Below are 12,919 nucleotides of genomic sequence, written 5' to 3' on the forward strand. Positions count from 1 at the left end.
GCTCCCTGCTGAGTAGAGACGACCCCCCCCCCCCCCGGGCTTGATCCCAAGGCCCCAAGATCATAGCCTGAGCAGAAGGCAGACGCTTAACCGACTGAGCCACCTAGGCGCCCCTGGAAAATAAATTTTAGACTGAGAAGGCTTCTTTTTCTTCTTTCTATATGTATTTATCCTCTACGATCCTTATCATACATTTATCATTCTAGTAAACACAAGTTTCATTTTAAAAAAAGAAATCGGTTATTTTCTCAGGTGGATTGGAATGTAACATTCTAACTTGAAAACCTGTTCTCATCTATCATCTTCCCCTTTTATTCTAGTAAATGGCTGGTTCTTTAACTGGGAGACAATTTAGGGGTTTTCGGTTCTAATATTGTTTTCACCTTTGATTGTTTCTCTGAGGTTTGGTTTTCCCCCGTCTGGACCTTCTTTATCCAAATGAAAATGGCTTCTTTCTGTCTCCTGTCCCCCTCTCCGCCTTCTGCAGTCTTCCACCCCGTGGAGTGCTCCTACTGCCGCTGCGAGAGCATGATGGGCTTCCGGTACCGATGCCAGCAGTGCCACAACTACCAGCTCTGCCAGAACTGCTTCTGGCGTGGCCATGCCAGCGGCCCTCACAGCAACCAACACCAGATGAAGGAGCACTCGTCTTGGGTAATTGCTCTGTGTCTGTCTGTGTCCTCCGCCCTTGCCCAGTCTCTGTGGTGACAGTGCCCGCTGCCTCCGGCTAGAGGCCTCGCCAAGGGAGGCCGCAGGGTAGCCCAGCCTTCTGCTCACGATTCTGAGCGCAGATACGTTGTGCTGCGTCACCTGGCTTTGTTTGTTTATTTGTTTGTTTTCACCACTTGATTTTAAAAGGAGAATTTTTAAAGTCCCAGGAGATGGAGATACCATTACAATTTGAAATGGAAAAGTAAGTGAGAAGGGTCTTCTTATTTTAAAATTGTGCAAGCGGTAATCCCCTCCAAGCTTACTCTCTGAGCTTTTCTTAAGATTTTAAGTTCTTTTTCTCAAGCATATTTCCTACACGTCTCTAGGTTTTAAATGTTGCAGAGAAGACTGCGTGAACTGAAGGAGTTAAATTTTTATCTCTCTGAAGTTGGGGAAATGTTGTATCTTACAGTTGCCACATTGGTGTCCTTCCTTCCTAGATTTTATTTATTTGATGGAGAGAGACCCAGGGAGAGAGAGAACACAAGCAGGGGAGCGGGAGAGGGAGAAGCAGGCTTCCAGTCGAGCAGGGAGACTGACGCAGGGCTGAGTCCCAGGACCCTGGGATCATGATCTGAGCCGAAGGCAGGTGCTTAACCCACTGAGCACCCAGGCGCCCTGGTGTCCTTACTTTCAAAAGCAGTCCTGTAAATAACAATATTTGGGTGGAGGATGTGTGATTTTCCTCTAGTGTTTAGAAATCACCTGACAAGCTTAGCATCAATCATTTTTTTTCTCCTTTCTCAATTTATTTTCAGAATTTTTAAAAAGTCATTCATTTATTTCCAAAAACTCATTTAAAAAACTTCAACTAATAATAGTTTTTATTAGTTGGTTGGTTTGCTAAAGGATAGAACAATATATAGGGTCACAGGTATAATTTAGGATTTAGGTTCTTACCCTGGATCATCCTACTGGACTTTAAGTGTTAGCTTCAGTTATCAGGGTTTTTTTTTTTTTTTTTTTTTCTTTCTTTTTTCTTCTAGTTAGCCTTCTTAAAACTTAATCAAGAAAAAAGCCAAGTAAGCTCATATTAAGGATTGGTTTAAAAAACACAGACACACACACAACAAATTTCAACCCATGTGTACGCTTTACTTCTTACATCTCTGACACGTTAGAGAAATTTTTTTTTTAATCAGGTTCTCAGTGACACTTAACCATAAAATTTCGTTAAACTAAACATCCTCTCCTGGGTTTTGTTGTGTTGGAAATTCCAGTATTTTTTTGGTTGAGGAGTGATTACTTAAAATTTTTAAACAAGCAATGGAAAAAAATTACAATGTAGTAGGTTCTTCTTTCACTGAATAAAGATAATCTCTAATAGAGATTTCACTGCATAGAAATAATTCAAGTTGTTATTTTTCCCTTTCTTAAAGTACAGGTGTCCCACTTAATTGATTTATTAGTGTTTTTCTCACTGTTTTTTTGTTTAGAGTCTAATTCTCATCACTGAGATAGCTCTTTGCTCTGTTACCATTATAATGATTGGATTCATTGGCATGTTTCTTCTGACAGTTCTCATGCTAGATGTTAGGGGAATAGAGTGGAGAACTTCTTTTTCATCATAGATAGAACTTGCTCATTTAGTTAATTTGTAGCCCTTTTAGAAAAGGGGATTTTACTTTTTTTAAAAAAGATAAGTGGCTGAATATTGCCTTATGATTTAAAAACCAGCATTTCATATGCTCTTGAATTTTGACATTGAGTTAAAAAAACATACATCAATGAAAGTACAGAAATCACAAGTGAATTAATTCTTCTACTTCTGCTTGATCCTCACAACACTCTTGTAAAGTAAGCCATGTCCCCATTTGTTGTTATTTTTATTTCAACTTTGTTGTTTTTAAAATTTCATTCATTTTTGTTATAGTGACTGAAGATTTCAAGAAAAATCAAGTACGATAGGAATGAAGCTGGTATCGGTTCTGAATTTTAAAGAGTATATGCATTACGTATGACTGATGCATATTGGTTAGGTTTTTTTAGCTGTGTGTGTGTGTGTGTGTGTGAGTGCAACTTGTTTCCAAGGTTAGAACTATATGTGTAGTGCCCTTGTTCTTTGAGGAAGATGTGAGTGAATTTTGGGATTGATGTGGGTAAAGAAGTTTCCACTAACAAAATAGGTGTGATCACTTTAATAGTAATTTCTTTGAAGATTGTCCATTGTGTTTATAATTTATATATATATATATATAAAATTTATAATTTATCTCATAAGAGATAAATTTAATGTGCAATTAACAAGTTTGTATAAGAATTTGTAGATTTGATAGGTGTCCTATTGGTGCTTGGGATTTTACTTTAATTTTTTCCAAAACTTTCTGTTTAATGTTTTACCTAAGGAACTATGCAGTACAATTCATTTATCCTTTTAGTCATCAAGGCATTCATTTGACTTTATCTTAGAAAAAAAATGCTATATAGTATCATATGTGATTCATTCTATGCATTCATTATTCATTCAAAAGATATTGAGCTCCTACTGTGTGTGTCAGGCGCTGTTACAGGCCTTTAGGATACATCTATGAGCAAACCAGACAGATTCCTGCCCTTGTGGGGCTTAAATTTTAAGGGGTATAAAAGGCCATTACGGCTCACGGGCATTGCTGTTTTCCTGTTTTTGCTGGGCATACATCTAGACCACATTTCTCAGCCTCCCTGTATGTGAGAAGGACCATATCAATAGCACTTATTAGTGGAATGTGATCAGAGTGATATGTGTCTTCCCAGAATAAGACTGTTGATAGCTGAGTGCCTCTTCTGTTCTCTCTGCCAGCTTAGTGGAGAGAATTTCATTAGGACCCAGAGGAGGGTAAAACCACAAATGAAAGGAAATCAGGTCCTTGAATGATGGGTGGAGAAGAGTGTGCTGCCAACCTGCTTGACTTTGGTGGGAGCAAGAGAGAAGCTTTGTGTTAAGCTACTGAGGGTTTAGTTTTTGTTATAGTAGTTGGTACTGGAAGTAGAGTTCTGTTAAAGCAAAACCTTAAAATCTGTGTCATTGGCTTAGCAGCCAAAAGCCCTGATGAGGACACTAATATTGGAGTTGGGAAGGACAGAAACCCATGCAGGGGTGACCAAATGGGTATATTTGTCATCCATGGTAACTTAGAAGGTGCCCTTCATGCCACCTGAGCTCCAGGTCAAAGGTTGGAAAGGATTGGAGTGTGTGTGTTGACTGTTTTTGGTTAAATATGACAAGGAAGAGATGAGCTTAGGAAAGAATTAGCAAGTTTTCAAGCAAAAAATGAAAGGGACTAAGAACGTTCTGACAGTTGGAGCAGTGACAGGAAAAACAGATTGCTTATAGACCCCAGAGAGAGCAGTAGGTAAGAGTTGAGAAAGGCTTTGAGCAATAAAGGCCTAGAGAACTTTCTCAGTCAAAGAAAGGGGACTTAGTCCCAGGGCGAAGATCAGATTAGGGCACGAGTTCTTGTTCTTGGCAGTTCATCAGAATCCCCTTGCTCTCACCTACATAGCTTCCGATTTAATGGGTCAAAGGTACATGAAACCTAGATAAGGCAGTTTTTAAAAGTTCCCCCAAGTGATTCTTTTATGCAGCCAAAGTTGGGAACTGCTGACCTGTTGTTTCATATGGCCTCCAGGTGGCCTCTGTTAGTTCAAAGCAAGAGGAATGGAGGCAAAGACATAAATCAGGCTTGAGAATTAGGTCTAGGAAAGGACTTCGTGTGTGGTTACTGGCACATGGAACTGACTGCAAACAAATAGATCAAAGGCCTGCTAAGTTTTTGAGGGAATTGTATGTTGGCAAAGGAACCATGAGCCTGAGCTTAACAAGCCCTTGACTATTGGAGCTGTTAAACAACTTTTTAAGGACCCAGAGCTTGCTCAGGGAAGAGGTGGGTTGTGAAGGTGATACAGCCCCTGCCGAGGGCATGCCAGAGCCCACTTTGCCGAGGAGTACATTGGATAAGGAAGAACCTCCTGCTCATGTCCCTTTATCGTGTAGGGGAATGGGGATGCTGGGTGCAGATAATCTGTTCCTAGTTTATATCGTAAGGAGCTACACATGATCTTGTTAAAGAGGACTGTGATGTACCTAGAGGCCCTGGACTTGTCTTTAGATGCACTGACTGAACAGGACCTCAGGTTTTCTCTTGGGAGAGGCCTGAGTGTGTTTTATGTGTAGGAAGAGGAAGGAAAAATGTATTTTGTGATTAGAATTACCTACCAATATCCGTGTGTTCCTTCTCTTCCTAGACCTGCATGTAGGTGATACAGCCCATCCTACTTGCCCCCAGGTGGAGACCTATGACTAGGTCTCACCAAATACAGAACCGTATTGGCAAGTGACCTGTGTTACTTCTAGGTCAAGGCTGTTTTAAACAGGTGTGTCCTCTCATCCTCTCTTTACCCTTCTCACTCCCAATAGACACTGGTCACATGGAAGGATCTCCAAAGAAACTGGTAGAAGCAGAAGTCCTTCGATGAAAGGGGGCTGGTAGATGGATCAGAGCCCCTCGGCCGATTTACACTGGACTCACATGAGCAAGAAATCAGAAAGCAGAATCCAGAGTGTGGGGTCATGGGGTCATGGGGTCATGGAGGCTGTGTTGGGAAAGTGAGATTTGAGCAGCGTTTTCAGTGTCTCCTAGCAGACATCTGGGGAGGAGGAGGCATGTTCAGCATGAGGCCTGAGAACAGGAGTGTGCTTCTGAGTTCAGGGAACAGCCAAGAAGCCTGTGTGCGCAGCGTGGAGTGAACAGGAGGAGGACTGCTGGAGAGGAGGTCGGATCGCTCGGAAGGGCCATGCTGGCCATTGTAAGGATGTTGGCCTTTACTCTAGCAAAATGCGGAGTCTTTACTGGGTCTTGAAGAAGAGATAATATGGCTTGATTTATCTTTTGAAATGATGGGTCTGGATCACATGTAAAGAGTGGAGTGGCAGGAAACGATGGAAGCAGAGACACCACTTCAGGAGAGAGGATTGCAGTCACCAAAACCAGATGTGGTCGCTGGTGGCAGTTGAGGTGGTGACAGGGGTGGAACAAGGATGTCCCTTGCCAGTCGGCCTCACGGGTTGGATGTGGCTTGTGAGGGGACAGGAGCTAAGATTCTGTCCTAAACAACTAGAAAGATGGAATGGTCATCAGCTGAGGAGAGGCAGCTGTGGGTAGAGCATGCGTCCATGTGAGGACACAGAGTTCACTTTGGACATTCAGTTCAGAATTTAAGGTGCTTACTGGATATCCGTGTGGAGATGTTGAACAGGCCACGGCACATGGGCCGACATCAGGAAGGAAGTCTGAGCTAGAAATGTCAGCTTGAGGGTCCTTGGCAAGTGGTGGCTATTTAAAGCCATGAGACTGGATGGTCCCACCAGGTGAGCAGAGATGGAGGAGAGAAGCAAGAGGACTGACGTCCGGCAGTGCTGAGAGATCTGGGAGAGGAGGAGGGACCTGCAAGCTGCAACACCGGGGAAGAGCCTCTGCTGGAGGCGTGTGGAGAGTGTTTGGAGGAGGAGGGAGTGGCCATCTGTGCCCAGGGCTGTGACAGTCCCATGAGAAGACTCAGCAGTGGCCCCTCACCTAACTGTGTGGGGTCGTCCTGCAAGAGCGGTGGGGACACAACCTGTCCCAAGTGATCTATTTCTAACACTTTTTCCTAATAGTTCTCAGCAGGATTTTAGGAGACCTGATGGATCCCAGCTTTGCTTTCTCCTACTCATAGTTGCAACTGCCCAGGAGCTGGGCAGACAGCAGTCTGTTCAAGTAGGTGGTTTTAACTGTGAGGAAGTAATCGGTTTGCCAGTGGCCCCTGCATGGAAGACAGCCCAGGCCAAGGCGGGCCTTTCCAGCAGGGAGCAGGACAGGAAGCTCCAGGCTCCAGGGCACAGAGGGAATGTGTGCTTTCTGCGGTGCTTGCGGACACCAGCAAACAAGGTGGGGAGAGGCTGGGCTGGCCTGTTCATGCCTTCCCTTGGACCAGCCAGCCTGGGCAGAAGAATGGGGGGCAGAGAAGCAGAGAAGGCCCCAATGGGGTCCTCCAGAGAGGTCCTCCACATGGAGACAAGGACATGGGCTACGTAATCAGTACTGATTTGTACATTCTAGTTTGCAAGGGTATATTCCTCATCTTCTCTGGGGTTCCCGGGTCATATTCTAAGTAACCTTGCCACCAGGAGCCCTGCAGTGTACAGTGGTTCAGTTATTGTTGCTGCAGAATAAGCCTCCCCAAAACTAGTGACAGAAAACAACCATTTTCATAGGCCCACGGGTGTGGTGTTAGGAGCTTGGACAGGGCAGAAGACTGGGTAGTCCCTGCTCCGTGACTTCTGCGGCCTTTGCTGGATTTCTGAAATACAAGGTAGGGTGGGTGGCTTGAATGACTGGAGGCTTCTTCGCTCGTGTGTCCGGTGTCTGCCCGGGGATGGCTAGAAGCCTGGGCTCAGCCAGATGGTAGACTGGGCCACCCATGTGGCCTGGGGCCTGAATGCGGCCTGTGCATCCCACAGAGTGCCGACTGTGTTTTCAGAGAGAGTGTCCCTGGAGGAAGCATCTGGAAAACCATGTTCGGAGAGTGTTAGGGGAAAGCTGTGAGGCCTTTCCTGCCTGAGCTGTGGAAGTCATGCAGTCACATTCTACCAGACTGTTGGTTACAGCACTGAGGCACTAGGGCCGGTCCAGCTGCGGAAGGGGGAGGTCGCTGGGGGTGGCGGAGGCTGTCAAGTCCCATCATGAAGGAGCAGGCGTGGTGTGGTGCTGAGTAGGATGGTGCAGTTACGTTTGGGAATAATTCCTGGCATATAGTTAATGCTCAGTAAGTGTTTGTTAAAGAGATGAATGAAAGACCATAGAAATGAGTATATCCAGCCGTGTATCCCATCCGCCACATGGAGGCGAAAGCCTTACGATTTGAACGAGGCTTTCTGCTTAAACGGTTAGTTCACCCAGAGAACCTGTCATGTTTTTTCACTAAGTCATACTTTTTAAAAGAGCATTTTGTTAAATATGCATAATATTTACTGGGATTTTTTTCTCATATTTGTTCTCATATTCAGATTTGAAGGAAGATTCTTTTAAAGTATTTCAAATATAGTGTTGTTGTTTTTAATCACTGTCCATGATCTGAACCCTGACCTTCGTTTTCCTTAGGGCGTACATGCTTTTCCGACTTATTTTACGCATCTTTCCCTTCCTCCTTCCCTCCCTAGCCGCCTCCTCCTCTCTCTTTCTCTCCCTCATATCTGTTCAATGTAATTTTTAAACTTTCTTTCAATTACTGGGAAAAATACACAACATAAAATTTGCATTTTACCTCTTTTTAGGTGTCCTGTTCACTGGCATTAAGCACATTCATACTGTTGTGCAGTCTTTGGCACCGTCCACCTGGAACTCTTCCATTTTCTCAGACAGAAACTCTTTACCCTTTCTGGCTATGTGAGGAGGGCTAGAAAGAAGCCATTCCCTGCCTGCCCCTCTGCCTTACGGGGATGCCCCTCTGCCTTACGTGCAGATCCCCGCTTACCCTGGTCTTCACTTCACCAAGAAAAATTTAATCTCCGCTTGGCAGGAAAGCTGTGTGTCTGTTTATACAAAATACACTTGTAACACGGCTGTTATTTATTAGTTGAGTGGCTCTGTAGATGCAGTTATGTAATAGGGAATATATGGAAATTTCACCTTTCTTCCCAGCAGAGGGCAGGCTCCACTTCTAAACAAAGTCACTTGTTCTTCGGAATCTGTAAACGAGGCAGTAATTGGATTTGTTCAGCAATCTCTGTTAATACTATTGCTTCTTTTTAAAAAATAAGTATTAACAGGCAACACACATATGTCCAGTATGCTTATTTGGGCATTAGTGATATTAAATAATTTACCTTAAGGACTCAAAGCAAATTTTGTTGTCATAGACCTGGACTGGTTAAGATTGTTGTTGAACTGTCCTTGTCAGAAGCAGTATTTAATTCTTACGTGACTAGCACACCTCTCCTCACATCTCTATAATTTTGAGAGACTACGTATTCAATGAGAAATAAGTATGCTTCTTGGACGTGCTTCGGCCCAGGTCCAGATAGTCATGTCATAATTTAACTACTTTGTATATAGTGTAAAACTAGGCAGGAGGATTTAAAAAATTTTTTAACTTTTAAAATTCAAGTGTAATTAACATACAGCATTGTGATGGTTTCAGGTATGTGACAGAGTGATCCAACAGCTGTACTCCTTACTCAGTGCTCATCATTACGTGTGCTCTCAGTCTCCTTCCCCTCTTTTACCCCTCCCCAACCCGCTCCCCTCAGGTAACCACCAGTGCTCTATAGTTAAGAGTCTGGTTTTTGATTTGTCTCTTTTTTTCCCCTTTGTTCATTTGTTTTGTTTCTTAAATTCCATATATGAATAAAATCATACAGTATTTGTTTTTTCTGATCGACTCATTTTACTTAGCATAATACTCTCTGGGTCCTTCCACATTGTTGCAAATGGCAAGCTTCATTCTTTTTTATGGTTGAGTAGCATTCCGTCATATGTATACCACACCTTCCCTATCCATTCATCTGTTGATGGACTCTTGGGATGCTTCCAAAATTTGACTATTGCAAATAATGTTACATAAACATAGAATTAGTGTCTTTTTGAATTAGTGTTTTTGTTTTCTTTGGGTAGATACCCAATAGTGGAATTACTGGATCATTAGTAATTCTATTTTTAATGTGCTGCGAAACCTCCGTACCATTTTCCACAGTGGCTGCACCAGCTCCTCTCTCACCAACAGTGCCTGAGGGTTCCTTTTTAGGAGGACTGTTTTTTTTTTTTTTTTTTTTTTTTTAAAGATTTATTTATTTATTTATTTGACAGAGAGAAATCACAAGTAGATGGAGAGGCAGGCAGAGAGAGAGAGGGAAGCAGGCTCCCTGCTGAGCAGAGAGCCCGATGCGGGACTCGATCCCAGGACCCTGAGATCATGACCTGAGCCGAAGGCAGCGGCTTAACCCACTGAGCCACCCAGGCGCCCAGGAGGACTGGTTTTTTAAAGGCATAAGGCAGTATCTCCATTTGTGGCAAGTTACAGCACAAGGTAAGACAAATACATCAAGGTATTCCACGCAAAATCGGCAAACTGGACTTGTAGCCCATTGGCCCACACTCCTCAGAGAAGCTGCTGAGACTGTGTCCCCTATGGTTCACACCTGTTTTCATTAGTCGTGGTCTCACCCTCTTACGTGGCACCATCATTGCCATCTTGATCTTTTGGTGACTCATCGCGCACCCCCCCCCCCCCCCCAGCCCTGTCCTTCCAGTCCTCCACATCTCAAGTGCTTTTACAACTGCTGCTCCTTGGTCAGCAAGCTGCCCTCATTTTGACTGCTTCTCTAAGCATTTCTTGTACCGTCCCCTCCCCCGCCTTAATTGCAATTTGGCTGTCCTTTAGGATCTCCCCTTCTCCTGCACCCTTTCACATGGTAGCTATTCATTCTCCCACATTTCTGTGTTTTTAGGGACCGGGGAATGAAATTTTCGTGAAGGTGGCTATATATTTACCATGTACAACAGAATTACTTGAGAGTAAAAGGGGCCCTTTTCTTTCTGCAGGGAGGGACAGCAGGCATAAACTGGGATTTCCCAGGTAAACTGTTTATGGGCACTGTTTTAGTGTTCTGTTACTGCATAATAAATTATCACAAGGTTAGCAGCTTAAAACAACAGACATTTGTTATTTCCGTTTCTGTGTGTCAGAAGTCCAGGCAGTGGCATGACTGGATTCTCTGCTCTAGGTCTTGCTGGGCTGAACTCAGGGTATCAGCGAGGTTGTAGTTATCATGTGGGTTGGGGGGGGGGGTCCTCTTGCCAGTTCACTGGTTGGCCGAATTCATTTTATCATAGGTATGGTATCGAGGTCCCTGTTTTCTGGCTCGCTTTCAGCCAGGCAGGGCTCTCAGCTCCCAGAGGCCACCTGCAGTTCCTTGCCATGTGGCCCCCAGAGGCAGTTTACAAAATCGACATTTGCTTTCTTCCAGGCCAGTTGAAGCACGTCGCCCTGACTTCCTCTTCTGTAACTCACCAGGAAAAAATGCTGCTTTTAAAGGGCTCACCTGATGAGACCAAGCCCATCAGGGTAGTCTCCCTTTTGCCATGTAACATAATCAAAGGCGTGATAGTGTTCATCATCTTCCCAGGTCCCAGTTACATTCGAAGGGGAAAGGATTCTCTGAGGATAAAGGTTGCTGCGAGTCAACTTGGAATTCTGCAGGTGTCGTTCATCCTGGTCATTTTCTTCCCTTTCTGCCTTGCCGCTTCTAAACCACCTTGAATCTCTAGGGTCAAACAGCTGCATCAGTGATAAGCAAGATACAGCCTTAAGGCTGGTACCATTTTAGCTCTAACACCACCCCACCCCCCCGTCTTCTTTTCTGATTGCAGTTATCTTTTGGGTCATTTCCCTTCACTCCGGGATGACTGGTACCAGAACTGTGGTCATGTGACTTCAGTATCTATAGAGTTAAACTCTGCAAGACACTGACCATCGAGTTTCTTGACTTCTTGACTCTGACAGTCTTCTCCCGCCTGAGCCTCAGCCATCCACTCCCTCACCGCACCCTGGACCCTCTCACCACCTCTAACCGCTCTACTTCAAAGCCACTAATGTAGACACCCCAGGCTGCGTTGCTCCCCCTTGTCATTCCCGCTGACTTGTTCAACTACTCTCGCTCTAAGACCATCCTGGTCTTCCTTCCAGCCGCCGCTCCACGGACTTGTCGGCGTTCTCAGTCGGCTCTCCTTTTCTCCTTACCATTGTAGAAATGGAGCTGCTTTCTTGCACTATAAGCTCCATCGTCCTGTGGCTTTTTTTTTTTAATCCATATCTCAGTCAACTAAATTCATGGATGAATTAATCTGTCTGCTTTCTCTTAACTCTTTCTGGAGAAAGCCATACAAAAGGGCAGACTAGTGTTCCCATAAATTCATGATCGCCAACTTCATATTGACTCTTAGCATTGCAATACTGTTCTCTGATCACCTTGCTTTTCTGTTCTCCGCAATGGTCAATTAAAGTTGTATAGGAATAAAATCCCCATTTAAAAAAAACCATCTACACCCACTCTTGCCTCTCTTTCAAAGGATGCCTCCTTTCTTACTACACAAAGAAAACAAAAGTCATTGGGCAGGAATTCCCTTAACTTTTTGCTGCTGAGTTCACTCACTCATTTATATTTATTCAACAAATTCTTTTTTTTTTTAAGATTTTATTTATTTGACAGAAATCACAAGTAGGCAGAGAGGCAGGCAGAGAGAGAGAGAGAGAGAGAGAGAGAGAGGAGGAAGCAGGCTCCCTGCTGAGCAGAGAGCCCAGTGCAGGGCTCGATCCCAGGATCTTGGGATCATGACCTGAGCCAAGGCAGAACCTTAACTCACCAAGCCACCCAGGTGCCCCTATGCAACAAATTCTTATCAGGTACCTGCTGCATAGCAGATGTATGGTGAAAACTATGAAACATCACTGAAAGTAATTAAAACCTAAGTAAATAGAAAAACCTACACACATTCATAGATTGAAAGACTTAGTATTGTTATAAGGACAATACTCCTTAAATTTATCTACAGATTCAACGCGATTTCCATGAGAATCTCAGCTGTTTTTTTGCTAACCCTATAAGCTGATCCTAAAATTCCTATGGATATGCAAGGGACTCAAAATAGCCAAAACAATCTTGAAAAAGAAAAGCACAGATGGAGAACTCACACTTCCTGTCTTTAAAACTTGTATCAGTAATAAAATAGTAATCAAGACATTGTAGTACTTGCATGAGGTTAAATATATAGATAGATTAATGGGACAGAATTGAGAGTTCAAAAATAAGCCCTTACATTTGTTGTTGATAGATTTTTCAACAAGGGTGACAGGACTATTCAGGAGCAGAATATTTTTTTCAAAATACGGTGCTGGGGGCTCCTGGGTAGCATTGTTAAGCATCTGCCTTCAACTCAGGTCATGGGATCAAGCCCACATAGGGCTTTCTGCTCAGTGGAAATCCTGCTTTTCCCTCTCCCACTCCCCCTGCTTGTGTTCCCTCTCTTGCTGTCTCTCTCTCTCTCTGTCAATTGAATAAATAAAACCTTAAAAAAAAATATGTGGTACTGGAACAATTGGATATCTATATGCAAAAGAATGAAACCAGATTCCTACCTAATACAATATAAAAAAATTAACTCAAAACCTAAATGTAAGAGCTAAAACTACTCTT

The 12,919-nt window shown here is 43.6% G+C and overlaps 1 protein-coding gene across 14 annotated transcripts in view; it reads left to right on the plus strand.

The window, feature by feature from the left end:
- The window catches only part of DTNB (dystrobrevin beta), a 236,291-nt gene that overhangs the window by 85,128 nt on the left and 138,244 nt on the right, over positions 1-12,919 (plus strand). For all 14 annotated transcript variants that reach the window (XR_009344378.1, XM_059132459.1, XM_059132466.1 and 11 more), the window contains one exon: positions 488-654. Coding sequence is in view for 13 of the 14 variants with exons in the window: in XM_059132459.1 (XP_058988442.1) it covers positions 488-654 (167 nt within the window). In the remaining variant the exon portion in view is untranslated. The remainder of the gene's footprint in view (positions 1-487; positions 655-12,919) is intronic.

This window comes from Mustela lutreola, chromosome 9 (genome assembly GCF_030435805.1).
Source record: "Mustela lutreola isolate mMusLut2 chromosome 9, mMusLut2.pri, whole genome shotgun sequence".
NCBI classification, from domain to species: Eukaryota; Metazoa; Chordata; class Mammalia; order Carnivora; family Mustelidae; genus Mustela; species Mustela lutreola.